The 27,995-nt window shown below is 39.7% G+C and overlaps 3 protein-coding genes across 3 annotated transcripts in view; 1 reads left to right on the forward strand and 2 right to left on the reverse strand.

The window, feature by feature from the left end:
* TNNI3K (TNNI3 interacting kinase) overlaps nt 1-27,995 on the forward strand; it is a 224,219-nt gene that overhangs the window by 154,884 nt on the left and 41,340 nt on the right. Inside the window, exon 21 of the mRNA XM_020794679.3 lies at nt 6,836-6,945. Coding sequence (XP_020650338.1) covers nt 6,836-6,945 — 110 coding nt within the window. The remainder of the gene's footprint in view (nt 1-6,835; nt 6,946-27,995) is intronic.
* LOC144589087 (uncharacterized) lies at nt 10,995-23,367 on the reverse strand. Its single transcript, XM_078392981.1, has one exon. The coding sequence runs from the start codon at nt 15,403-15,405 to the stop codon at nt 13,504-13,506; it is 1,902 nt and encodes a 633-aa protein (XP_078249107.1). The 5' UTR covers nt 15,406-23,367; the 3' UTR covers nt 10,995-13,503.
* Nucleotides 17,535-27,624, reverse strand: LOC144588622 (leucine-rich repeat-containing protein 53-like). The gene is made up of 3 exons (XM_078391728.1): nt 27,564-27,624; nt 22,936-23,742; nt 17,535-18,088 (listed from the first exon to the last, which is right to left on the reverse strand). Exons 1-3 carry the CDS (start codon nt 27,622-27,624, stop codon nt 17,535-17,537), a joined length of 1,422 nt encoding a protein of 473 aa, XP_078247854.1.

Below are 27,995 nucleotides of genomic sequence, written 5' to 3' on the forward strand. Positions count from 1 at the left end.
CATGTAATGAAACCCATTAGAATAGAACAGGAGTGTTAGAACTAATATGAACAAACTGCAGTTAAACTCAACATCTCAAATCGTGCCACAAAGCTGAATGTTTGGCTTGGTTTCAGATATGAAATTTCTAACTCAGGGTTTGGATATAAATTCATTTTTAGCTTCTTTGTGACTGTACCAGAAGGTAAGTGCTGTATTTATCTCTAGATGGCCGTGAGCTTACACATTGAGACTGATTAGATTTAAAACACTGTGATTAATGAAGAATATACCAGGAATCAGCTACAGCTTTCCTGTTTCATAACATGAGGGGAAGATGGCAGTTATGCTTGGATAAACAGAGAACATCACTGAAATCAGATGTGCACTAGCTTCATTCTGAAAATTTGTGTAGATTAAACAAGCTCCTGTAGAGATAAAGGTCAGAAGTAACTATGTACTTAGAATTAGTTTTCCCCTCCCCCCCAGTAACATGACACACTGTTGCTAAAAGGGCAAGAGGTAACTTCACTTCTTGTGTGATATGACTGCAACTTTTTAGTTCCCTTTAGAGTGATAGCGTGTGGGCATATTATATGGGTAGAAGAAGAATATCACAAGGTGCAAGTGTTGGCTTGTGCTATTTCTCATGTTATTTCCTGTGCTTCACTGTGAACCTTGAGGCAAGAGTAAAATAGACAAGTGACAACTGTGTTTCGCACGCCAAGCCATCAGCTTGTAACACTTTGATGCTTTTTTAAAAAGTAAAATGGTAAAGGTAAAGGTTCCCCTTGACAATTTTGTCCAGTCATGTTCGACTCTACGAGGTGGTGCTCATCCCCATTTCCAAGCCATAGAGCCAGCGTTTTGTCCAAAGACAATCTTCCATGGTCACATGGCGAGTGCGACTTAGACATGGAACGCTGTTACCTTCCCACCGAAGTGGTCCCTATTTATCTACTTGCATTTGCATGCTTTCGAACCGCTAGGTTGGCGGGAGCTGGGACAAGCGACGGGAGTTCACTCCGTCACGTGGATTCGATCTTGCGACTGCTTGGTCTAAAAGTAACTAAAAGTAATTATTCTAGTTCCTTTCAAAAAACAGGAAATTAAATAATTACTTAAATTGTACCATAATGGAAACTAACTACTTGGGGCCCTTAGAATTATAAATGTACTTAATTTTTTCAATACTGTAGTAACTTCACAAGCTCTGTGCAGAAACTGTTGCATCAAGGTGAAAGGGGGGAATGGAAGAAGAAAGACAGAGGTAAATGAGGAGAAAGAGCTCTAGAAAGAGCACTCATTATTCAAAGCAGCTATCACTTCCTTTATTCCAACGCTTCATCCTTTTCTCCTTGCCTCCTTTGAGAAATGATGACCAGCTACCAAAGGGCCCAAATAGTCTTACTGGTTGCTGATGACAAGTCATTGCAGAAGTAAAGGTGATAGGTTTAATTTGTTTGAAGATGATGCTACAACTGAGATGGGGCAACCTGCCATATCTATAAAGAGATACGTTAAAGGAGATTGATGCAATGACTTGCAGAAGTGCATCCAGTGAAAGGCAGCTGAGGAATGTGTTTTGCAGTGTGCTCTACATGGACATGATATAGCTATCATTAACCTTTTCCCTTGGCACCTAACTGCTGTGGAAGCATCATACCTACAAAAAACAAAAACAAAAGGGAAGGTGAACCTGCAGTTCCCTCTAACCATTGGCCAAGCATACGGTCATATTGTTTACCACGACTATGGCAGTTCTCTGATTACAAGCCATTTAACTGCTTTTAGGTCATTTCCTTTCACAATCCTGTCATAAGGGAGAGTGACTCAAATGCATAATTTCATCTGCTGATCTATGCAAGCCATTGAGCACAAATACATTTAGAAATGTAATTCTCACACTTTCAAAAGAGTACATCCTGTTGAACTTGCACAGTCCTCCTATTTATCTCAGAGTAAACATTCTCAGGATTTCAACGTATAATATTAATATATAAATAGCTTACAATAGATAAAAACCATTGAGAGTCTCAACATCAGAGGAAACCTATTTTGCTACACTCTCAGCCCCAAGCTACTTTGATCTTAGTTGTTTTTTCCCCAAGGGACATCAGATCCAAAACAAATGAATTGTCTTAATGAAAGAAGAAAAGACTCGTACTAATTACAAGCTTCTCCTTCCCTTCACTATAGATGTAAGAAGCCTGAAATAAAGGTTGTTTTAAACTGGTATACCCCCACAACCCCCTTGCTTAGCCCTTATTAAATAATTTTTATGTTATAGAGATAAATGGTCTTTTGGAGAGCACTAAATCCTGTTGCAAGATGTAGGCATTAGCTGTGTAAGATAGAATCTCCAATCATGAGGGTCAACTAAAATAATAGATGCAAAGTTGTACATCTTATGTAGAATAATGGATTCTATATTACAGGATCTCCTAAAGTTAACATAGGTTAGGATCTCGGCATGGGCCTTCTATTCAACAAAGAATTCATCAAGGAATGCCAGTTGGTTCACTAAATAATGAAAAGTAAAGCCAGAGATTGGACAGATAACCAGGCAGTTAATATATTCCTTTCACTGTTTTTACAGTGATCTGTGATCTACTCAAGGAAGACTAGTAGCAGAAATCACTCCCTCAAATCCATGTATGAGAATGGTTAAGGAGACGGCAAGACAACCTTGACAAATCTTGACGCTCTCCTTTCCCTGCACAGGATAGAGGAATACTAGTAAGAAAGAGATAAGTATTTTTTTTCCTTCAGCCAGGCTATTAAAAAAATAATAATAGTGATTTCAGATTTATCTTCAGATTTATTCAAAACCTTGACAATAACTGCTGCTTGTATGCTCCAGCCAGTGTCTCATAATGTTGAGATAGTTTATGATAATGCTGGAATCCAGTACATCTCATTATCTCAAGGCTCCCTGGAAGCACACGTTTTGCAGTACTTCAGCTGCAAATGCAGAGCTACTGTAGAATGAAGGCAATGAGATGGACTGGAACCTGAGATTTCCAGATTCAAGGCCTGCTGAGCCAGTGAAATACTTTGGATGACCTTGGGCCAGTCCTTCTCTCTCAGCCTATACTCCTTCACATAATTTTTGTGAAGAACAAGTAGGAAGGAAAAGAAGCATATGCACCATCTTAAGCTCACTGGAGGAAAGGTAAGATACCAGTGGGATGGATGGACGGACGGACGGATGGAATTTAAATCAGCCCAGATTTAGCCAAATGCTTCTACTGCCTGTTATCATTGCATTCTGTTGAATATATCTAATTCTAATTTTTTTACAAACTGGGCAGTAGATTCCAGTAGCAATAGATTCCAGTGGGAATATTTGATGGCACACAATGAGCTAGGCATGTGACAAATACTGTGATGAGAATATGCTGCGGTTAAAAGAAAAAATAGAGCCAACCTTTTAGTTACAGACCCAAGACAGCAATTTCATGCTGTCCTTCTAACACTATATACTCTGGCCATGTGTCATTTTAAATGCTTGGCTTTTACCACAAGCTTTTTGCCACAAGGCAGAAATATGTTCAGTTCAGCATTCTTCTCAGAATGCTGTGGAATTATATATACATTACACAGCATGTGAAAGAGTACCATTTTTCTTGTAGTCAATAGTTCTCATCCCGATAAGATGGTAATTCAGTGCATGGGAATTTATTTTCCTAGTTGGGAAATTTCCTTAGAATTGACATTTATACTAAATAAAAGCATGAGTAATTGCACAATGCTTTAGAAATTTGGATTCTGATAGCAATGGCTATACATGGAGAAGGCATCTCATTTAGCCGATTTTTGAAAGCTGCTTAATCATTCCCTCTTTGAAGAGTGTGGTTTAGAATGGCTTCTATGGGATGAGTATCGGTGTCCTTACTTAAAGTGCAGCTAAAAGTGTTTATTCTACTATGGCAGTAGGTACTTGCCGTTTAGGAAGATCCAGGTACATAAATAGCCTTACATGCCTATACTCCTCACTAGAACAAGAATCTCAGGTGTCAACTAGATGCTCACTGAAAGGAGTGTGCAGTCCATCTACACTGCATTGCTTTGAATGGCACACGCTTTACAATGTACATTTGGGTTCTCAAGCAAGTGGCCAAATATTAACAGACTGCATAGGAAACAGCTGTGGAATACATAAGCAATAAACTATTAATCTTCATGTTTGTTTTATACTATGCATGCACTATTACAAATGTTCTTTTTCTTACATACAATCCTCTCCTGTGAAGAAATTGTTTGGGGTGGCAGGGTGGATCTCAACCTTAACAACACTGGTTTCCTGGCAAAGCTGAGAATTGCAGGTGATACTTAGACCAAATACCCAGCCTTTTTCTCTTCTCATCCTTCTTGTGAACAAGGTTACAGATGCTCATTTGCCTCTTTCCATATCCAACTCTTTTCTATAACAAATTCATTCTTATTCCCAAGTAAATCTCTTTTACAGAAAGACAACTAAAATTACCTCCTATTTTATGTCTTGATCATGACGGTGCTATGATTTGAAAATAAAAGGTGCAACTACACACATCCAATGTCTTTTTTTAAAAAATAGGGTTAATAATTCTCTTCAAGATAAGCAAGATTGTCTTTTCAATTTATATGATATTTTAAAAATCTGTGATCATTTGAGATTTCCTATTTCTGAAAGGGGGAAACAGGTTTACTTTTTAAAAAATCTTAACTCACAAACTTCTCCATATATGGAACAGAACAAAGAAAGATGATGGCAGAAAGTGAGGAGGAATTGAAGAACCTCTTAATGAGGGTGAAAGAGGAGAGTGCCAAAAATGGTCTGAAACTCAACATCAAAAACAAAACAAAACTAAGATCATCACCACTGGCCCCATCACCTCCTGGCAAATAGAAGGGGAAGATATGGAGGCAGTGACAGAGGTTACTTCTTGGGCTCCATGATCATTGCAGATGATGACAGCAGCTAAGAAATTAAAAGACGCCTACTTCTTGGGAGGAAAGCGTTGACAAACCCAGACAGCATCTTAAAAAGTAGAGACATCACCTTGTCAACAAAGGTCCGCATAGTGAAAGCTATGGTTTTTCCAGTAGTGATGTATGAAAAAGAGAGCTGGACCATAAAGATGTCTGACCTCCAAAGGATTGATGCTTTTGAATTGTAGTGCTGGAGGAGACTCTTGAGAGTCCCCTGGACTGCAAAGAGAACAAACCTATCCATTTTGCAGGAAATCAACCCTGAGTGCTCACTGGAAGGACAGATCCTGAAGCTGAGGCTCCAATACTTTGGCCATCTCATGAGAAGAGAAGGCTCCCTGGAAAAGACCCTGATGTTGGGAAAGTGTGAAGGCAAGAGGAGAAGGGGATGACAGAGGATGAGGTGGTTGGACAGTGTCATCGAAGCTACCAACATGAATTTGACCCAACTTTGGGAGGCAGTGAGCCTGGCATGATCTGGTCCATGAGGTCATGAAGAGTTGGACACCACTAAATGACTAAATAACAGCAAAGAATAGATTGTTTGCTAGAACTATGCTAGATTTGGTGCTGATCCAAAACCCAGTTTCAAGGTTATAATTTTTGTTTGGCTGCCCCCATTTTTAGAATTGTCTTGTAGAATGTTGATTTGCTGTGCTGCAGACTATCATAGATGCATTCCCATGCAGCAATAATCTCTTCAGGCTCATGCATCTAGAGGACTACTCCAGCAATATTCCAAGGAGCTCCACAGTGCTGGTGCAAACACTATAGATTATTTGTTTCAGCCCAGTGAATCTGGAAAACTTAGGAAAGGGATGTAATTCATGATCTCTGCTGAGAAAGAGAAGGAGAACTGCAAATGGTAGGAGCATGGTATAGCCTTTACCATCTTGGTTTACGTAGTGGAATTTCAATATGTTTGTCCAGGGGGTCAATAGAAAGATGAATCCATGTGGTGATATTATATATTTTATTTATATTTTATTCTTGGATTTGTTGTACATCTTGAGCTGCCTCCTTTGTGTAGTGGATTTTCTGCCTTAACTGATAAAAGATAGCTGATACTTTATTCCTGACTCATTTGACTTCAAAGAAACATTTGCATGCTTCACTTTTCATACAAGCAACTCCTGCTCTGGCATAGTGTACAATATGTAGCATTCAGTTTGGGACTGTGCTTCTTTTACTTTTGTTGTTTTGTTGTTTGAAAAAAAATCACATTTTGGTGTTTCTAATATCCTTTAAAAGAGAGCCTGATACAGCAGCTGAAACAACTCTGGTGTTTCTGATAGTCTGGAAAAGGATGCAAAACCAGGGATATGTCCAGGATCCTGTCATTCTGCTTAGATTGACACACCCATTCATTATATTAATACATTCTGACAATGGATTATGGGAACAATAGTTAATCAATATTAGAAAGGCCACAGTTTCCCAAGGCAGAGTTTCCTTATCCCAGATCTGTAAGTAGAATAGTTGTATTCCCTTTAGCTTCACTAGTTCAGAATGATACTCCTTTCTGATTCTTTCTCTCACATTACATGTTGATTACTTTGGAAACTTCCTTCATCCATAGCTCACTTTCGATTGAGAGGCATTTATTCTCTTTTCTCCAAATAGTACCTCATACTAGAACCTTACATTATAGCCTCATTACATCCTGTTCAGTTTGAAATGGATCTGTTGTACAGAAAGGCAAAATACACCCTATGTAATGAAGGTCATCTTCATCACAGTATAGCCATATAAAATACGTTATCTTGTAACTGGCATGTTGGTTCAGATTCCTGAGGACTAACTTGAATTGCTGGCTTTCTTTAGCTAGTCTGCATTTTTGGATGCACAATAATTTGTCTCATTGTGATGTTCTTATTTACAGCTGCTGCTGCTGCAGATATGGCCTACCATCACATCAGGCCTCCAATTGGCTATTCAATTCCCAAACCCATCTCCTCATTGCTAATGAGGGGATGGAATGCATGCCCTGAGGTAAGTGGACCCATTTCTTAATTTCCCAGGCAAAATATTGTCACTGTTCCTGGTAAAGAATAACATGTGAAGGTGACATTTTCTATAGATATGCAACAGCTTTTAGCCGGGGAACAAATGTCATTTTATGAGAAAACTAAGAGGGAATCTTTCATGCAACACTATTTGTATGAAAGCCAAAACCCATTGCTTTGATGGTTGTTGTGGGTTTTTCGGGCTTCTTGGCCGTGTTCTGAAGGTGGTTCTTCCTAACATTTCGCCAGTCTCTGTGGCCGGCATCTTCAGAGGACAGCAAACTGTCCCCTGAAGATGCCGGCCACAGAGACTGGCGAAACGTTAGGAAGAACCACCTTCAAAACACGGCCAAGAAGCCTGAAAAACCCACAACAACCATTAGATCCCGGCCATGAAAGCCTTCGCGAATCCATTGCTTTGAATCTGGCATGTTCACGCATGCCACCCTTACCCAATGGGCCATACAAAATAGGGATGATGAGAGCTATAGTCCAGTGCACTGGTTCTTAACCTTGGGTTACTCAGGAGTTTTGGACTGCAACTCCCAGAAGCCTTCACCACCAACTGTGCTGGCTGGGGTTTCTGGGAGTTGCAGTTCAAAAACATCAGAGTAACAAAGGTTAAGAACCACTGGTCCAGTGTATCTGTACAGTGCCAACATTTGGAGGAGCATGGGCTATAATATGGTTGCAGCCTAAAGCCATTTCCGTGTTTTAGATAGTTCTGATCCAAAATAGTTTGTTGCAAGTGATAGGGCTGCAAATTGTATCTCTATGCTGTGCAAAAAGAGGAACTTGCAAAGTAGACAATATGTTTGTCATGTATTTTGCACATGTGCTCACCTGAGTGGTGAAAATGCCTTTTTCTCAGCAGAGTGTTTTCCTTTCCTATGTGTCTTTTGCTCAGCATCTTTTGCTTTTCAGTTGGACATCTTGAGGTAAACACAAGCTTAACCTACAAGGCATAGATCTCTGGGGGAGTCTTCTTGTGGGTTCATTTTCCACTAGAATAACATTTGGAACTAAAAAAAGATGTCCCACATTGCCAAAGATATTGTGCTTTTATGTCTCAGCTTCCTGCTATGTTCCATCTTCGTGACGTGGTTGGGACACAGCAGTACAAGAGCAATGGGTGTGGTTTACCTGAGTAGATTTTTCCTATTCAGACTTGAACACACATTCATGCACACACACACAGACGCACACACACTCAAGCTTCCATCTCAGCTCTTCCAGACTTCCTTCTACTTCCTCCCCTTCTGGCAAGTTTGCCCAACCTCAGCCACCTGGCAGAAAACCCAGTCAGGAAGGAGTTTGCTGCTCCTGTTGCAATCTGATCTTCCTCCTCCTCCTCCTCCTCACAGAGAGAGGCAATTCTTTTCCTTCTTTGCTCCCTGCAGAAGGTGCCTATCACCTCATACAGGACCTGATAAACAGCAGTGAAAGAGAACAAGGGGAGTGCAGACAAAAGCCAAAACAAGCCGCAGCTCCTTTAAAGAACACAAGAAATCAGATTGCTCCCTATGCACCTCTCTGAATTGAGTGGCTCTCTCTAAACATATGATTAGAAATGCAAGCTTTTCCCAGCGAAGATAAGTTTTGTTGCTATACTTGGGCTGGTTGAAAGTAAAGAGCCAGGGAGAGAGAGAAGCAGGAGATGGCATATATCGAGGTGTAAAGTGTTTCGTCACTAGGAGTCAAAATAAAATTGTGGAGTTATTCCTTTTCCTCCATGCATTTTTAAGGGAGAAGTAAGAGGTTTTTAAAATAAATGAATGAATAAATAAAGGGCAGAAAACACGAAAGGACTGCTGGTCAATCAACTGCTCTGTAAGTTCCACTGATTCAATGGGCCTAGTCCAGTTGCAACTTCCTATGCTCAGCAACAGGATTTCAGCCAATAGTTCCATTGTAATGCAAACATCGTCACATTGTATAAGAACAAAGGAGACAGGGGTGACTGCCATAACTATCATAGCATCTCTTTTCTCAGCGTTGTAGGGAAGCTGCTTGCCCGTGTTGTGCTGAAGAGACTCCAGGTGCTTGCAGACAGAGACTATCCAGAATCACAGTGTGGATTTCGAGCTAATAGATCCACCACTGACATGGTATTTTCCCCCAGACAGTTGCAGGAGAAATGTAGGGAACAATGACAGCCACTCTTTGTGGCCTTCAAAGATCTTACAAAGGCCTTTGATTTGGTTAGCAGGGACTGCCTTTTTAAAATACTTCCCCAAATTGGATGTCCACCTTGACTCCTTAACATCATCAAGTCCTTTCATGAGGAAATGAAGGCCACCGTAGTTTTTGATGGCTCAACATCAGATCCCTTTGACATCCGAAGTGCAGTGAAACAGGACAGTGTCCTCATGCCAACCCTGTTTGCTGTCATGCTGAAGAACGCTTTTGGAACTGCAACAGAAGCATCTCTGGACTAGATCAGATGGAAAGCTGTTTAATCTCTCTAGATTGAGAGCAAGGATCAAAGTCCAGCTGAAATGCATGCAGAACTTCCTCTTCACCGATGATGCAGCTGTTGTTGCCCACTCTGTTGAAGACCTTCAACAACTCATGTTTCATTTTAGCAAGGCCTGCAAAGACTTTGGATTAACAATCAGCCTGAAGAAAACACAAGTCATGGGCCAGGGCATGGACTCGACTCCCTCTATTACCATCTCCATACAAGAATTGGAGGTTGTTCATGACTTTGTGTACCTTGGCTCAACGATCTCTGACACACTCTCTCTAGATGTTGAGCTGGATAAATGCATTGGCAAAGCAGCTACCATGTTCTCTAGACTCACAAAGAGAGTATGGCTTAATAAGAAGCTGACGACATATACCAAGATCCAGGTCTAAATAGCCTGTGTCCTGAGCACACTCATGTACTGCAGTGAGTCCTGGACCCTTTGTGCACAGCAGGAGAGGAGGCTGAACACATTCCATATACGTTGTCTCCGACACATTTTTTGTATCACCTGGCAGGACAAAGTTCCAAACAGAGTACAGTGGTGTCTCGCTAGACAGTTACCCCGCATGACAGTTTTTTTGCTAGACATTGACTTTTTGCGATTGCTATAGCAATTCACAAAACAGTGATTCCTATGGGGGAATTTCGCTGGACAATGTTTGGTCCCTGTGTCAAAAACCGATTTTCACTAGACGATGATTTTGACAGCTCCCTTCGTGCTCGCAAAACAGGTGTTTCTGGGACCTAAGCGTCGCAAGACAGCGATTTAAACAGCTGATCGGCGGTTTGCAAAGCGGCTTTCCTATGGCCGATCTTCACTAGACAATGATGATTCTTCCCCACTGGAATGCATTAAACAGGTTTCAATGCATTCCAATGGGGAAATGCTTTTTGCTAGACAATGATTTCGCTAAACAGCGATTTCAGTGGAACGGATTATCATCGTCTAGCGAGGCACCACTGTAGTCCTAGAACAAGCTGGAATTTTTAGCATGTATACATTACTGAAACAGCGACATCTATCTTGGCTTGGACATGTCGTGACAATGGCTGATGGTTGGATTCCAAAAGATCTCCTATATGGAGAATTTGTGCAGGGAAATTGCCCCACAGGGAGACCACATCTGCGATACAAGGAGATCTGCAAGTGGGATCTGAAGGCCATAGGAATGGACCTCAACAGATGGGAAAACTTGACATCTGAGCATTCAGCCTGGAGGCAGGTGGTGCATCATGGCCTTTTGCATTTTGAAGAAACCCTTCTCCAGCAGGCCGAGGCAAAGAGGCAGTCCCAAAAGCAGCAAAATCAGGGACCTGGACAGGGGATAGACTGTATTTGTCTTCAGCGTGGAAGGGATTGTTACTCTCAAATTGGTCTTCTCAGCCACACTAGACGCTGTTCCAAGTCCTCCATTCAGAGTACGTTACCATAGTCTTTTGAGACTGAAGTATGCCTAATAATCTCCACTGTAATGCATATTGGCTCTCTTATGTCCCAATAATATTTTGACACTGGATACATTATGCAGTAATAGCACTTTTTTATGTTCTCAAATTGTTGGCGGTTTCTTTTCCTAAATCAAAACTTGAGTGAACCAGCTGCCACCTCGGGTTCACTCTGGAATATTTTATATCACAGTTAAGCTCTTCAGAAATTGGAATTTATATTTTTAAAAGACTATTTATAGTCACATTTTTGTTTGATTTATTGGGACATTAATAGCTTAATGTATGGGACACTGTGAAGATGTATAACAATTGTGTTTGATAAAACTAAAAGGGAAGTGTCATATTTCTGAGACACACATTTGTATCTATCTATTCTGTTCTGTCTATCTATCTCACAAACATGTAAATCAAGTAGGGATCTTCAAGGAGTCAAAATGGCACCTTTTATGCACAAGAAGGAAGGCAACGGGAGGTTTTTGATGAAGGACATTTAGAATATAAAGCTCATATATTGCTCTAAGCAGATTTGTCTCACACACTGTGGTGAACCTACTCATCATAACCTGTTAGCTCCACAATAGCATTTTATAAAATTCTGCTTGTGCTCAAATAAGAGAGGCAGGCAATCTTCACATTTAATCATAATCTTTCAAAGATTTTCTGGAACAGCATCGGGACTGCAGGACTTCAATGACATTTTTAAAGTACAGCTTCCAGAGTATCCCAGCCAGATGTCCTGGAGTCATGTTGGCCCTGTCTCAGAGGAGGAAGGAGCTGCCCTCCTTCCTGGCCAACTCCTTCCTCCAGTTGGCACATCAGTCAAGTCCGTCTGCCTTCTGAGTGTTTTTTTAAAGTCTTTCCTTCCATGGATCCAACCTATTGGCATCAGAAAGGGGACCACAGGTGTGAGAAAGTTGGGTTGCCTGTGTGGTATAAAGATGCTTGGGAGTTTTGGGGGGAAGAGGGTCTTTTTTTGCCTTCTTCTGCTTGTTTCCTTTACTTCAGCCATTCTTTTGTCCTCAGTGCTACTGGCTCTAAGCAGCACATTGTGTTTCCTCCTGCTTCTGTTTGTAGCACACAGTTTTTATATGTCCAATGTGACATAGTTTACTAACATAAGCTATAGTATGTCATACGGTTCTCACTGCAGTTAATGCCACTCCCAGGTGCAAGGTACCTGTACACATAGGTTAAACAAAGTTATTTTGAATCATGCCCATAATAATGCATGTCCTAGCCCTGTACCAGAAAAGTGCTCAACAGCTCTTAAAAGGGGAAGATGTATTGTTCTGAGTAGAAGCATATGTGGTCTTCTTTTCTGATCCAAACAGTGCCAACAGTGATCCATATAATTATTAGCCAGTGTGGGCAGCTGAGTTTAAGAACAAAGAGAAGAATCTAAACAGTGATGCAAGTCTTTCTCGTTGTCCAGTACTTCTGCAAAATGTCTGGCTCAGTGGCTGCAATGGGATATATATGTATATTTGTGGTGACCCCTTTTTAACCCCCCTTAATGCCTAAGTGATTAAAGGATCCATGGGAGACCATGGGCTTCCCATTATTTAGTCAGTCTCCATGCTTAACTGCTTTTACTTCAGCCACTTTGGTACAGTTGGTTTGGCTGTTCTTACTGGTAAACACAATGCAGTACAAAGACATTGGGTAGATGTATTAGCTTTTTCACTGGCTTTCGTCATAAAACCGTCTGATGCACAGTACTTAAGCAGGTGAAGCTTCCCTTCCATTGATCTCCATGCTAGGAAAACATTTACCTGTTTCATTTCTGCACATCACTTCGTTAATGGCAAGAGATTAATCTTAGGTTCTTGATATGGTTAAATTATATTGAGATAACAATAAAAAAAATTAAGAAAAATTATCTAAAGCCTTTGAAGTATAGAAAAATGAAAGAGACACTCTAGCTAATTATCTTCAGATGACCGGGGTGGGGCAGTAAACTTTCTGTCCTCAATTCTATCCTCCTACCTAGTAGTTAAAATCTTAAAGTCAAAAACAGCAGTGACCCATAACAAAGACTGAAGACATTTCTCACCTATTTCCATTTCATGTTACCATTTACTGTATATTTTCTAACACCCTTTTAAACAATGGAATTAATATAAAACATGAAAGATAACGGCCACCACCACCCACCCATACCACAATAAAATAAAGAATGACCCACTGAGAACAGAAAATGGCAGCCATGGACACATTATCTATTGCACACTGAGTCGTACAACTCAGTGTGCAACATATAAAATCTATGAAGATTTCTTTAACTTTTAACAATTCACCTCTAAAAAAATACAATAGGATGGCAGCCTGAGGGAACTGGGGTTGAATTCTTGCATCAGATTTTATCATCTTAGCTTTTCTGGTAAAAACATAGTTATATTCTACAGATTAATTAATCAAATCATTTTGTGGTATGAACACTTCAGACAAAATATGGGATGCCTTGTTAACCTTAATTTATAATCACAGTTTTATTTTGTAATACTTACAAATCCATTTTGTTCTGAATTCTGCTCTGACATTCACCAACTCTTCCTTTTGTATCAAACATTGCTCTGACTTCTTGAGATTTTCTCTTTTGGTTAGAAAATGAAAAAGCCTGCATTTTCATATTGAGAGGGGTTTTTTGTCTTTGAAGAGAATTAAAGGATAAGTGTCATTTGAAATATTTGCTTTGCATTGTTCCACCTGCAAAGATAATTCTTTATCATAATGGGAAGATGTGGGCGACAGTGTAGGCTGGGGAACAGAGATTTCATCTTTATTTATTTTGCAAGGCAATAAAGACATCTCAGTTTGTTCCTTAAAACTGATGTCTTTAAACTGGGATAACAAAGAAGACTTTTGATGTGTTGCTGGTGGCATTTTACTTTCTTTGTGTTCACTGCTACCTTCATCAAGCTGATTGTTTGGAGCTTCTTGCAAATCACTGTCATTACCTACGGGAATGTTATTGTTCATTTCAAGATTGTTACCATCCAAATGTGTGTTTCCAGTTTTAGGAGAACTAGCAAGGCTTGGTACATTAGAGATAATGGTCACTTTGACAATGTTTTTATGCAGTGTTTTGTGTTTGTTATTTTCCCACTTGTTCACTGGTTGTGTTTCTTCTGTTTTCAGACCTAATGAGTCCCTTGGAGTATCAGAGATAAGCATTTCAGTCAACTCAGTGTTTCTTTCTGGTTTGGAATCTTCCGTCAGCTGTATCATTTCTGTTCTATATCCTTCTATGTCTTTGGTTCCATCTGGTTTCTGAGTTCCTTCTCTTGTAATTAGACATTCATTAGCTTGAGAATCAGGAAGTGCACCACTCAAATGAGCTGAACATTTGAGGAGGCTCGTGTCCTTTTCTATAGGAATCTGGTCCCCATCTAATGACAGTATTTCCTCAAATCTATGACTCTCTAAACTAACTACATTCCCTTGTGGACATTCTTTGAGGAGGTCTAGCTCATCTTTCATGGGTGGGCTTTCACTTTGTCTTTTTAATTGTTGCTGTCCTAACTGATCAAGCTTTGTATTTTGCATAATATTCTCTGTAGTTTTCTGAGGCTGCAAATCACCTTCCATGTCAGAAGTCTGCAAGTCAGGTTGTTCTACTGGACTAAAGAGAGGCAGAGAGAAAAAATGGTCTTTTTTCATTGCTATCTTCTGGTGAAAGGGCAAGACTGCCATCTCTGTAGCCTCTTCTTCTTTAGAATTTGCTGAAATGGGAACATCATTTGTTGTCTTCTGTGAAATATTTGGTGAATGGTCCGACGAAAGAGAAGTGACAGAAATAGACATTCTTGAAGTTCTGTTTGGTGACAGTGGAGGTGACCTACAGCTGCAACTTGGAGTTTCTACATTCTTGGCCAACAAAATATCCTCAGTATTTCTCATTTCAGTAATGCTCCTAGACAAATCAGGGATGGATGGAGCTGCAATCTTGCCATTTTCTTCAGGCAGTTTCCCAACAACTACTCTGGAGTAAATGGTCTCTTTGCTGCTCCCAGACATTTTTTTAGCAGCCACAGATTCTTCTGATTTTGTTTTTCGTTTCTTCCTTGTTTCCTCCTCCTTTGAAGGATGTGGAAATTTTATATTTTGACAGCATTGGCATTGCTCTCGGTTTTCTTTGGGAAGAGGTTCTTCAGGGTAGACCCTTGCTTTTCTAAAGGGATGTAAATTTAACTTCACATTTAAAGAATATTCTCTTTTTGTTTTTATTTTCTTCTTCTGAGTGAGTTCATTTTCTTTTCCCCCAGGGCCCACAGGGATGGGAGATGATTTCCTTTTTTCATTTTTTGCTTCCAAATTGCTAAGCAATCTCCTTGCCAGAGGAGAGGATGAGTTTCCTTGGAAATACTCACACTGTTGTCTGTTCTCCAGAGTTCTCTCTTCATTTGAGCTGGCTGTTTCTGCATCTGCCCTTTTTATTCTTCCCAGGTCAGGTACATAAAAGCTAACGCTCTTGGGCTGATACATTTTCTTGACTCCTGGTGATAATGGCACCTCTCCATCACTCATATAGCAACCTCCTGGTCTTCTGCTCTTCACTTCACTCTCTTCCTTCTCCAACCTGAATTGTTTTTCATGGTGCCGTTTCTTTCCTGTGGGGGTCTCTTGATGTTTATCACAATCTATATATTTGCAGAAAAGAAAATTGTCCAGCTGTGAAGAAATATTTTTGTTCCTATCTAACAGCCCACATGGATCATTTTGTCGTGAGACACAGCTTTCTAATCCCGGTGTCCCGTGATGTTTCTTCAGCCCTTCTGGTGTATTGGCTGTGGATGAGAAGGCTGTAATCACATGCCTTTGCTTGTGAGGCTTTGAGTAGTCTCTGTTCTCAGTTTGGGATAAAGACTGACACAGTTTATTTGCTAAATGTTTTCCAGGCCTTTCTTTTGCCAAAACACATGCAAGCCTTGAACATCTTCCACAGAGGGTGTCGCTTCTGATTCCTGCTAAATAGCAAGTGTTGCAACTTAGGACATGTAGAGGGAGTTTTCTTACACTGACTCAACAGATGTTTGGAACACCTACACCACTGTTGCCAGGAAAAAAAAGAGGCTTCCCTGCTTATGGGAAAAGGCAGGACAATCAGCTCATATTTCACTCTTAGTAAAGCAATGTTACAAAGCTATGGCTAACACATACATTTGTTGAGGCTGCAGGTTTAAGCTTTTGAATTAAATAAGAATAATATTTTTTTCTTGACCAGAACATTCAGTCAATCATCTGCTGCAGTTTTACTAGGCAATTCTCTTAACATAGTAACAGCAGCCCTTCTGTTGACTGTGCTATTATCAGTGTAGCATTATACTTCCTCCCCATTCCCACCACCACTCCATTTCATTTATTACAATCTGCTCTGCTATCTTCATGAAACCCCTGGACATCTCGCTTGTCCCCATATCTTGCCAACTCTTGGATGCCATCTCAGGGTCCTGCCTCTTCACTAAGGAATAGACTTTTCTCTCTCTTGACCCTCTGGATCCCTCTCTACTCCATTCAGGCTAGATCCTCTCTGAAGTTCCTCGTCAATTTACCTGTCTTTTAATCTGAACTCTTGTATCAGGCTGACTCTTGTTGTCTCCATTTTCTGTCCTCCAGCTCTGCTCCTGACTTCCTTGGGTCACATTTTCTCCCTCTGCTTAAATTGAGCTCCTTAAAATCACTCACAGTTTTGTCACTTCCAAAGACAAAGACATGGAGTTAATCTTCATTCTCTCTTGACTTCTTTGTCAACTTCAATATAAGTGATAGTCCCCTTTGGTCCCCTTTTGCCAGCATTCTCTGCAATTTGTTTCTTGGTATTCTTCTAAACATGCCTCCAAATGTTTCTCTAGTGGGAAGCTGTTCCTACTCTGTTCCCTATCTTTATTACGGTCCCTTGAGACTCTGATCCTCAGAGACAGTTCTATCAATCCCAAATTTTCTCAATAAAGGGTGAAAACATTCATTTCCATTTCTCAACAACAAGATTTACTAATTTCACTCAGTCTTACATTCCCATGTGCCCTTCTGAAATTTGTATTTTGGATACTATCAGAAATTCACAACCAAGGTGAATGGCTGTGCCCAACCTCCATGTATTCGGTCTTGTGTGACACGCTAGGTATTCTGCAATACTGTAGTAGATTTAGAACAGGTGGAATTAAATATAAGGAGCTAATGTGCGCTTACTCCTCTGTACCACGACCCCCCACTTCAGACAGAACACACTGACATAGGAATGAATTATATCTGTAGCTCTTGGCATGAGACCTCTCTTGTTCTTATGGAAACAATAAGTCTTGGCCCCAACTTCTTTTGCTCTATTGTGAATAAGAGTGATCAGATAAAAAACAGGACAAAACAAAAGTACTGAAAAGAGAGAGTGAAAGTAATATCATAGCACCTTAAAGACCAACTGATGTATTTTAATATGAGCTTTCATGAATCAAAGTCCACTTCCTCAGATTTGATCTGCAAAAGCTCATATTAAAATATAGTTTTTAAGATGCCACAACATCTTTGTCTCCTGGTTGTTTTGTTTTGTTTTTTGTTTGCTTGTTTTGGTCTGATATGCTTGCACAGACTGACACACTTGCTACTTTAAAAAGCTTATAAGGGAGAGCAACTGGAAAAATTAAAGCCATGTCCTGATTCCTCTAGGAGTAAGAGAACTCACCTTGATTAAATCTTGGGTGGTTCTGTGATCTTGTCATTAATGAGTCTTCGTCCCATGGCTCAAAGTGTTCTGGGCTTCCAACAGTTCTTTGGACATGCTTTGGGTGTGGTATGTCTGCTTCATTAGGCACAGCTATATTCCCAGAGGATTCTTGAAGATGAGACTGGAGCAGTCCACAGTTAAAGCAGAAGAAATAGTCATTTTTCATTTGTTCCTTCTCCTTTTCAATGGTTCTGCATGGCATTTTTAGGCCTGTGCACTTACACTCTGCCTTTGCTCTTTCTTGATAGTTATTTTCCTGTAAAAGTGGCGTATCTCTGCCAGACCACAACGTGGACATGACCTTTATTTCATTTTCTCGAGTTAACTGACAGTTACAGTATCCCTTAGTGTGATAATTTCTTGGCTTACAACCACACTGGGATTCATCGAGGGTTCTGCAACAGCAATTTTCTGATGAGTGTTCATTTGCTTTGCTGTGCTGAAGCTTCCTGTTAAAGAGGGCTAAGACTAGGCAAGTGAGACCAGCACCTCCTGTGAGAAACACAAGGTTTATCAAAGATAAAATCAGATGAATTAAGTGGAGATGATTAGACGTTAAACATAAAAATCAGGCTGTAATAAAAACAAAACAACTAACAGGAAAATCGTACTACTAAAGCATTACTGAATATAGCAGGGTGAATAACACTGGAATCCAATTAAATTTGCACCCGTTTTTTCTGCAGTATCCAGTCATTCTGTGTAGAGTGTTTCCCATAGCAATTATACAAGGAGCAAATGAATTAATACTAGCTAGGGATACATCAGATATCTCCTTAATCTTCACTCAGGAAGATAAAAAAAACTTCAATTGTGTAAATTTTGAGATATTTTTGGATCCATAAGTTGTGAGAGCAAGTAGTAGGGAGTTAAGGTTTGGGTTTAAGGAAGGGTTAAATTTGTATGTCATGTATTTCTTGAACCACTGAGGACTCAAGTGTCCTGTCACCCACTGCCCCACCAAATGGAGCCAGTCTATTGAAGATCCGAGTACCTTACCTTGACTTGGCAAAAAGTAGTGTTGGCAAATTTGTTGTCCTGATGGTTTTGGGTCAGGCAAAAATATTTCTGTACATGGCAAGTGGCTTTTATTTGGGGACAATGTATACAGCTCTTCGTAAAATGGCTACCTAGTAGAGTTATATGTGGATGCTGAAACATTACTAATATGTCAATTTTGCAACAAAATATGACTTTGGGGAGTAAAATATTAGATTCTGATGGGTCAAGGTTAAAATAGATGGACAGAAAGACTGGATCTTACCTTTGAAGGGAGGGTTGGTGTACTATAGAAACCCTAATGTCCAATACAATATAGTCTCCCTCCCAAATTATGTACATGATGTTTAGTGAGATCCCATTCAGGGCATGCTCTTTTATTTGCTTCATTATACCATCACTTGAGTTTGCTTGGTTTTATGTTTAGATGTATTTATTAAAGCATGCTGCTTATACACTGCAAAGCATGCTGCTTATACACCACCCCATAGTGCTTCAAACACTCTCTGGGTGGTTTACAAGTTAATTATGCAGGCTACACATTGCCCCCCCCCCAGCAAGCTGGGTACTCATTTTACCAACCTCGGAAGGATGGAAGGCTGAGTCAACCTTGAGCCGGCTACCTGTGATTGAACCCCAGATCGTGAGCACAGTTTTGGCTGAGGTACAGTGGTTTAACCACTGCGCCACAAGGCTCAATTATTCATTTTTATCTCTGTGCTTTCCTTTGTTATGTCATGTCATGTTATTTTGTTTGTATTTCTTTTGATGTGATGGTATAGAGCCATTGCATTAATTTCCTGTTCAAGTACTCATGCTTAATGCACTAAATCAAGATGTTGCAACAAGGATTTTTTTACTAGATATACTGTTTAAGCTGGTTTCAGAAAAGAGGCACTAGGAATCATTTTGCCAAAATGTAATGGCTACTGGAGTAAACTAAGAAATTTAGGAAGAAAATCAGTTTGTGCTTTATAAATCATGGTAAAGACTTTGACACATGGATCATTCTCAAAGAAATGGGGGTGCTACAGTATATAACTGTCCTGATGCTTAATGCACTAAATCAGTGAGGATTAGGTGAGTTAGCACCTCTATATGTTCCATTGATTCAATTAGCCTACTCTAATTACAGTTTACTACTAGATTTCAGCCACTATCTGCACATCCTCTCAATCTATATGCAAAACACATCAAAAGGAGAGTTGGATTAAATTCAGATAGAGAATACTTGTAGAAGAAACCTCAATAATTTAAGATCTGATAATGACACCATATTACTGGCAGAAAATAGCAATGATGTGAAACAATTGTTGAAAAAAGTGAAAGAAGAAAGTGCAAAAAAACAAACAAACCAGGATTACAGCTGAACATTAAGGAGACAAAGATGTCCACAGAATAATTATATAACTTTGAAATTGATAATGGAGAAGCAGAAATCATTGAAGATATTCTATGTCTTGCTTCATTCACCAAGCAAAGATGAGACTGAAGCTAGGAAATCAGAGCAAGACAGATACTTGAAATGGCAGCTGTGAAAGATCTGGAAAATATGCTTAAAAGATATGCTATTTGAGACTGAGCCCAGGATCATACTACCCTGAGTTGCTATGTACAGATGGCAAAGCTGAACAAAAAAGAAAGCTGACAGGAAGATGATGACTCATTGGAAATGTGGTACTCAAAGAGAGCTTTACAGATAGATGTCTTGGACTGCCGGAAATGGATTCCAAATTGAATCAAGCCTATAGTTCAAATCAGGCATTGAAATTAACATAATCCTGAGGCCATCATAACTTGGACATATCATTAGAAGAAAAGACTCACTAGAAAACATAATAACACAGGGAACAGTGGAAGACCATAGAAAAGGGACCCAACCCAAGACCAGTTGGCTCAATAGATGAAGGCATGGTCTTGAGTTTGCAAGCCCTGAGTGGGGCTGTTAGTGAGCTTTGGAGGTTGTTCATTCAGAGGCTTGCCTTAAATCAGAAGCCACGTGATGGCTCATAACAGCCACAACCAGTTTTTAAAGTCAACGAAAAAAACAACGTCCTTCATCAGTCTGTTTCGAACATAGTGACAAGTAGAGATGAGCCTGAATCAGAAAAATGGTGGTTCATTTTGATTTATGGTTCATAAAGATAAATGAATCACAAATTTAAAAAAATTATGAACTTTTTTCTGACATATCAATGAATCCATTCATCAGTTCATTTTTTTTTTTACTTTTAAATCCTTTTTTAAGAAGCCCCTCAATGCACTAAAGGGGTGCATTGAGGGGCTAGAGATACCAATTTTGTAGGAAAGCTTCCCCTGATTCTCTTCTTCAATCCCTCCAAGATTGATGAAGTTTGGATATCAGAAGTCCAAAGTATACACCCAGAAAAAGGGGGCTCCCAGGAAAGTTTCCCCCCGGCACCTAGAGACACCAAAATCACCGAGAAGCTTCTACCGACTCTCCTCTACAATTCCTCCAAGTGTTGTGAAGATTGGGGTTCAGACATCCAAGTTATATACCCACAAAGTGGGTCCTCCAAGGAAGGTGCCCTTTAGCATCTGACTTAGGGAAGTCCAATCTCCACCAAACTTGGAGGGTCATTAGAGGAGAGTCAGAGGAAGCTTCCCTGTATATTTGGTACCTCTAAGTGCCTGCGGGGGGCTGTTTTATAGCCCAATGAATTGATGAATCAAAAATCACTAAAAATGCATTGATTCATATTCGAGGCATTAATTCATACAAATAAAAATTGAGCAATTTTTGAACAAATTTGGTGATTCATTTTTTAATTCATGCCCATCTCTAGTGACAACTATAGTGACCAGAATAAACATGGTATAGCATTCTAGTCACTATATGATCATCAGACCTCACAGGCAGGAACTGGGAATTGAGATCTATGCATTGGATCCTTGAAAGCCTCCAGTGTGATGAAAATGAAAAAAAAAATCCTTGGCTGATGTGGAATTGAAACAGGCTACCTATACAGGAAAACCATGGAAACAGCCATTCACATGGGAGAATCAGATACTCCTATGCATTATTCCTCTCAGGAAGGGATCCCAGAATAGCAGCTTTCTTATCTAGCTTTATGTGAATCTTTTGAAACATATTGGCCATATTTCAACAGAGCGTTAGTAAGACTGAAATGTGTAAACCTAAGCACTATGAGGGAATATTTGTGGTCATTTTAACTATCTAAAGAAATTGTCTCTGGTTGTACCTCTACTTGCTATGGTGTTCCAGATGAAAAGCTAGTAGTGTAACTAGTTCTTTCTGGCTTCAGAGGAGGAATTTCATTTAACAATTCATCCAGCAACCTCATCGTCTTGGCAGTCTGCCTTCCATTTACAATCTGTGACTAACGTTTCTTAGCTTCTGAAACGATATGAGATCACAGCCTGCAGTGGTATAGCTGTGGGCAATGGTACAGCTTCGGGCAAGACTTTTGACTTTGAGATATATTTTTACGTGTTTGTGTTGAAAGAAAAAGATTTCTGTATTGTCAGGTGAACAGAACTCAGGGCCATATCAAAGGAGCAATTGATCTACCATTCTGAATGACAGAGGAGGGTTATTCTGGAGTCAGGGTGGCTACTTTGCTAGACAGTAATAGCTAATTCCAGTTTTGTCGCAATATGCAAAAACACCACACACACAAGTGATCTGTACAGAAGAGCAATATGACATGGGAGTAGGGGAACCATGAGAGACCATCTGTTCAATGTGGCAAACTAAAATTTGCAACAGAGGAAAATATAGGACTCGTCTCATAACACTTATATATCTGTTATGACACCTTTTTGTGAATGCTTGCTGGTAACACCGCACCTCACACTTTACTGAAAGGCCTGTGGCATGGGAAATTTGTCTGTTGTCATTTCATAGTTTTTAATATCATACGACCAGGATGGGAAGGGAACAGAAAAAGGTGAACCAACAGGGGCAGGCCATTCTGGTAGTTTAACTTGCAATTGGAGGAAGTAGGAAACAGCACAAGGCTAACAAAGCTGAAATACGACTTAAAGGAATTGAACACAGTTGGCAAAATGAATCCCTGACAAAATTCCTATGTCACCAACATGCCCTTAGAAGCAGCTGCTGTTAACAGAATGCTGTTAGATGGATGCTTTAAATAATTATTAATAGTAGTGAGTCCGGCTTAAGGCAAGTTGTTGAACTTGCTGATTCTCATATACTATTTGGTCCTTTAGGAGTTACACCATTTCTTAATTCCGCCCCCCCCCCTGGTCCATCCCACCCGAAACATAGAAAGCACATGAGGGTGGGGGCAATGTCATAATGAAACAGGTTACCAACATGCTGAAGGAATCCTTACCTAGAATGGAAAATATAGCTACCAATGCAATGTCTCTCCCATAATTTGTTCTCCTGTTTGTTAAAACTCCAGGGGGGTGTTTAACTGCAGACTTACAGTTGACCTCTGTGAGCTCAAGCAGATTGATCACGGATGGGTTTTCAGAAGCCCTGCAGCTCATGTTGTCAGCATTCCTGAGTGTCCTTGATGAAGAATTCATGTATTTCCTTAGAAAAGAGGCAAGGTCGTAAAGTTTGCACGTGCAGTTCCACCAGTTCTGGTCTAAGTTTAGACGGCTTAATTGAGTGAGAGGAGAAAACGTGTCAGGAATAGCAGCTAGCCTATTTCTAGAAAGGTCAATTTCCGTCAGTTGGGTGAGGCCATGGAAGGCTCTCTTCTGAATGGAATTAATGAAATTGTTCGATAAGTCCAAGATCCTGAGTTTCCCAAGGTTTGCCATCTCGAAGCTGTCACTTGTGATGCTAGTGAGCTGATTTCCATTTAAATTGAGTTTAATAAGATCCTTCATGTTCCTGAACCAGGTGCCATGAATGGTGCTCAAGATGTTATTGCTTAGTACTAATACCTGAAGCTTCTGAAGTTCATGAAATGTGCTGTATGTGATAGAGGTGGTAGATATTTGATTCTGGTCCAGATGCAAAGTCTTCAGCATCCTAAGTCCAAGAAAAGCATCATCTCTGATTGTTGTAATCCCATTAGTGCTGAGTCTTAGTAAAGTTGCATTGAGCAGGAAGGACAAGTTAAAACCTTCTACTGAAGTAATGCTTCCGTCAGTAATAATCAAAGCTTTAGTGGATGCAGCAACAGCTGTATAAAAGGTATAGAAATATAGGGATGTGCATAATTTTACAATTCATATTCTCTGCTTTAATACTACCCAATTCCTAAAGAACTTTATCTAAAATCCAGTAGTAAGTTGCAATTAGAATAAGCCCATTGAATATACAGAGATTTGGTAAGACAACACCTATGTAAATTTTATTGATTCAATGGGCCTAATCTACTTACACCTTACTTCTTGGTGTCATCCATTGTCTATTAACATTATAAAGATAAAGCATCTGAGGAACAACTGTTATGGAAACCTATTCCTTTTCACCTGAATGTGAGTCAGTAGGACTGACTGAGGAGATATAGCCATAATTTTATTGCAGCCTCTTCATCATGCATATATAGAGTGATAGAAGGCAACATAGGCCCCTTGGACAGTATCTAGCTTTCAGAGGACATTTGTGTGGCTCACAAGTGGAAATATTAGGATTTGAAAACATCTGTTTCTAGTCCTCATGACTGCATACGAAATGTTGAAAAGGTGGTGATGAGAAAGTGGCAGGATCAGAAGTGAGGAAGCAAGTGGGATGTTTTTCATATCATCATTATTTTGAGAGAACTGGAGGGCTTTCTCCGTATAAGAGGAAATTTTCCAGAACAACATGAATGCAAAAGCTGAGTAAATTATGGTAATATAAAGCCAGGCATACAAAGTAGCCACAGTAAATGGCCCGTATCTCTGCTGATTCCATTTCCTTGAATTCCTGACAGGAAGATGTGTGTTTGTTGTATTACCTGAACCCCATGTGGAGGTCACTCAAATGCAACATAATAGTTCAACTGAGTGACATATTCTTAAAATTAGATAGTACTATTTTACCATTAAACAAGAAAAGAAGAGAAAATCAGGAATTAAATCTTTCTATCAAACTGGAAGCGATATTAACACGGGGGGGGGTGCTATTCTGGGAAGTCATTCAGAGAAGAAACCAAAAACTTTTCATCGGTAATCCTAAATTAATTCAAGAAGAAATGATAGAATAGGCCAATCTTCAAACAGAAGGCTTTGTAATTATCATTTGTAAAAACCTTTGCTAAATGTTGTTAACTTAGATTAGACATTATGAAAAGAGGTTGGTCATGGAGAAGACTTTAGTAGATAATACAACAAATGATTGCTATATTATCTGGGGCAAGGCACTGATGAATAAAGTATTTAGCATCATGTAGAAGTAGAATCCCTATTTTAATTTCACTTTCAGCTAGCAGCAGAGAAGCAATGTCTCCTCTCCTAACAGCTTTGGTAGATGATTGCCATAACTATTTTTCAAGTGTCTAGTGATTTGAGCAATTATGTAGAAGCAGCGATCCACAAACAACTCATTCTTGTTTTCACAATGCAGCTACTCTTGCTGGTCAATCCATATAGAACATGGTGAATTTCAGAAGAAATTCTAATGATTCTGTAATAAAAGGTGCAGAATTTCCTTGAGATGTGAAACCCTTTGCATGGCTGGGCCATATTTCCCATTAAGGAAGGGGGGAGGAATTGCTTTCTTGATTCCTTGCTTCAATATTTTGAACCATCTTTGGCTTTTACTAATAAGTAAATACAGTAGTGCATATCACAGATACGATATCAGACTTTCCTTATGATCTGTCAATCTGGCTGAGGAGTTTATAACTTCACTACCTTCATAAACTGTCCATTGAGTTCTGTGACAATGTATATTTCCAAGTGACTGAAAGCTATACGTAGGTCTCTTCAGAAGTGGATCACCAGCAAAACTCAGCTTGGCTGATGTTCATATCTGGGATTTATTCTGTTCTTTTCAATTAGGAAAATTGCAGGGCAGACATGTATGCTAGAAACAGTGCACCTGAAGCTGAGGAGCATCACCATCTTTTGTGGTGACTCCTGACATGGGCTCTCTGAACTGACCATTCTTGTCAAGTTGTTGGTTTCTCAATTAAATCACTGACAGCTTGCAATTTTGAGGCTACAAGGTCCTTCAAACATTGGCTTAAATTCATCAAAAAGCTACACAGAACATTCATTTGTAACCCACATAGCAATCTTGTTTTTGGTAGCATGCTCCAAGGTGACGTGTTTGTTCCTAGAAGCTGGAGACCATCTGTTCCACTAAATGCCAATAATAATGCATCGCCTATTACAGTCTCTTCTGGACTGTAATGTTCAATATGATTTCTCTCTTTACAGGGGAAGCAAGAAAACTAACATCTCTTTTGCTCATGCAAAGGGCAAGAAGACAAGCACCACTTCCCACCTGCTGCTCAGCCATCCACCTTAATCCTAACCTGATACACCCCTGCTATTCTTGGAAAAGGCCTCCCCTGAGTAGTGGCTACCATTTGAGCTGCCTCACCAATTTACTGAGGCTGATGTTTATCATTGCTGGGAGGTCATTTGTTGTTTTCCTGTTAGAGTATAGATTTTATTTGTTTCAAGCAAATGTAATAAACTCTACAGGGGAGCTGTTCTCTTATTGATGTCTTGAAGGATTTCCCAGGGGTCTCTCATTAATGCATTTGAGTACAACTCGTGCTGTGACATGTATTGCCTTTAATCAGGTTCTCCATATGAAGATTAGCCTAGCCTTAGCCTGAATATCATACAGTTGCAGAAATGACTAGTGAGTGACTAGCAGTGTTGCCATTAACTGACTCACAATTCTTGAGAAATAAAAGTTGGTGCTGTTCTGGACTAGCATGGCAGAACTGTTACTTCATGTCCTCTTTATCATAATACCGTGTTTGTACTCTTAAATCTAAATTAAAATGGGGCTGAAAGGTTGCAAAAGCAAGCTTCTGATATATCTGCTTATGATTTCTTAAAGCAGATAATTACTGTAATTGTTTCTTTTTTTGCAGACTAAAGTAATGTTTGTTTGTGCTGGTGCATAAATAAACACAGAATTCTGCATCATGTAAAATAGAAACTAGTTACATATATTTGTGTCTTCTGTGTCAAGTTGGAACCAACTTACAGAAATCCTAATAGGACTTTCCAGATAAGTGAGACGCTTAAAGAGTAGTTGTACCAATGGCAAACCACCACATGAGTTTCCATGGCCAAGAAGGGATTCAAACCCAGATCTTCTGAATTCTAGTCTGTTAATTCTATCCACTACATAACACTAGGTGTTGCAGAAGTGGTTACATGCAGTGCCAAATAAAATGAAAAGAAGATAAATAAAATAGCCAGACTTTCTAATGCCAGCACTTTGTGCTTAAAGTATGCAGGCGTAAACAGTGCTATCTGATATGAATCTGTATTCCAGCACACAGTGAGGTTCTTAGATGTGTAGTCAGAGATAATCATTATTTTATATGCCAAAACGTTAATCCAGTATACTATCAGTAACTGGCTACAGACTTCCAGATTACTCAAGAAATCAATACATCTAGTTCAAGCCATTGCTCCTTGGTTTTAGTGATAGTCATGTCTTCGTTATTGAAATCCCATTTCATATAACACAAAGCTTCTCGGTTTGTGTTTCTGTTAAGTTGGGTGCATGAACTTGGCAGCAGGCATTCTGCTAAACCAACTCTGATTGCTTTAAGCCTATCAGTAGCCCTATAAGGAAATAGCTGCCACAAGCATAAGGTCAAACAAGGTGACTTAGAAGCTGCCCATGTTTTCCTTCCCAGGGCAATTTCCTCAGAGAACTAAAGACTCTACAAATCAGACTTGCAAATAAAACCTGTGTCTACCTTCCAATGACCAGTCACAGGACAGAGCTCCCTTAATTGTGCTGAGCTGAGTGAAAGCTCATGTTCTGGTAAATGGTTTTCAGAACTTAATGACGTCGACTTTGCATCTAATTATATAATACCTGTATCATCTAGTTTGACTTTCAGTTGCCTGATTGCTGCGGAATCTTCCTTGGATAACATAAGGCTACGCTATGTGTTTTTCCCGGTATTTCAGTTCATTTCCTTTCTCTCATTCTTTAATATGGTTCATTCCTATCCAAACTCATATAACCGGATCCTAGGTTAGGTTTGTTGTTTCTATCTCTTAGTCTTATATATTTTCTGCCATTTTTCACATAGCTACTCTTTACTCCTCCCACTCTTCACGCAGAGATGAGAAATGTTACTTTTGAGGACTACAAATGCCAGAAAACTCTGGCCAAGGTGGCCACTTTGATCCATTTTCTGAATTGTGGTACCAGTCCTATGGTAGTTGTTCTGGGAAAATTCCATCATTCTAGACCAATTTTTTGAACAAGGTTCTAGTTAATGTCAATCCTCCTAGGATTCGT

This window comes from Pogona vitticeps, chromosome 4, assembly GCF_051106095.1.
Source record: "Pogona vitticeps strain Pit_001003342236 chromosome 4, PviZW2.1, whole genome shotgun sequence".
Taxonomy (NCBI): Eukaryota; Metazoa; Chordata; class Lepidosauria; order Squamata; family Agamidae; genus Pogona; species Pogona vitticeps.

Excerpts from the sequence above, each read along its gene's own strand:
- LOC144589087 (XM_078392981.1), bottom strand. The coding sequence starts at position 15,405 with ATGAGTGATGGAGAGGTGCCATTATCACCAGGAGTCAAGAAAATGTAT.
- LOC144588622 (XM_078391728.1), bottom strand. The coding sequence starts at position 27,624 with ATGTTATCCAAGGAAGATTCCGCAGCAATCAGGCAACTGAAAGTCAAA. Across the intron at positions 23,743-27,563 it reads AGTCAAACTAGATGATACAG|CTGTTGCTGCATCCACTAAA; the intron begins GTATTATATAAT and ends CCTTTTATACAG. Across the intron at positions 18,089-22,935 it reads AGCTATATTTTCCATTCTAG|GAGGTGCTGGTCTCACTTGC; the intron begins GTAAGGATTCCT and ends TGTTTCTCACAG.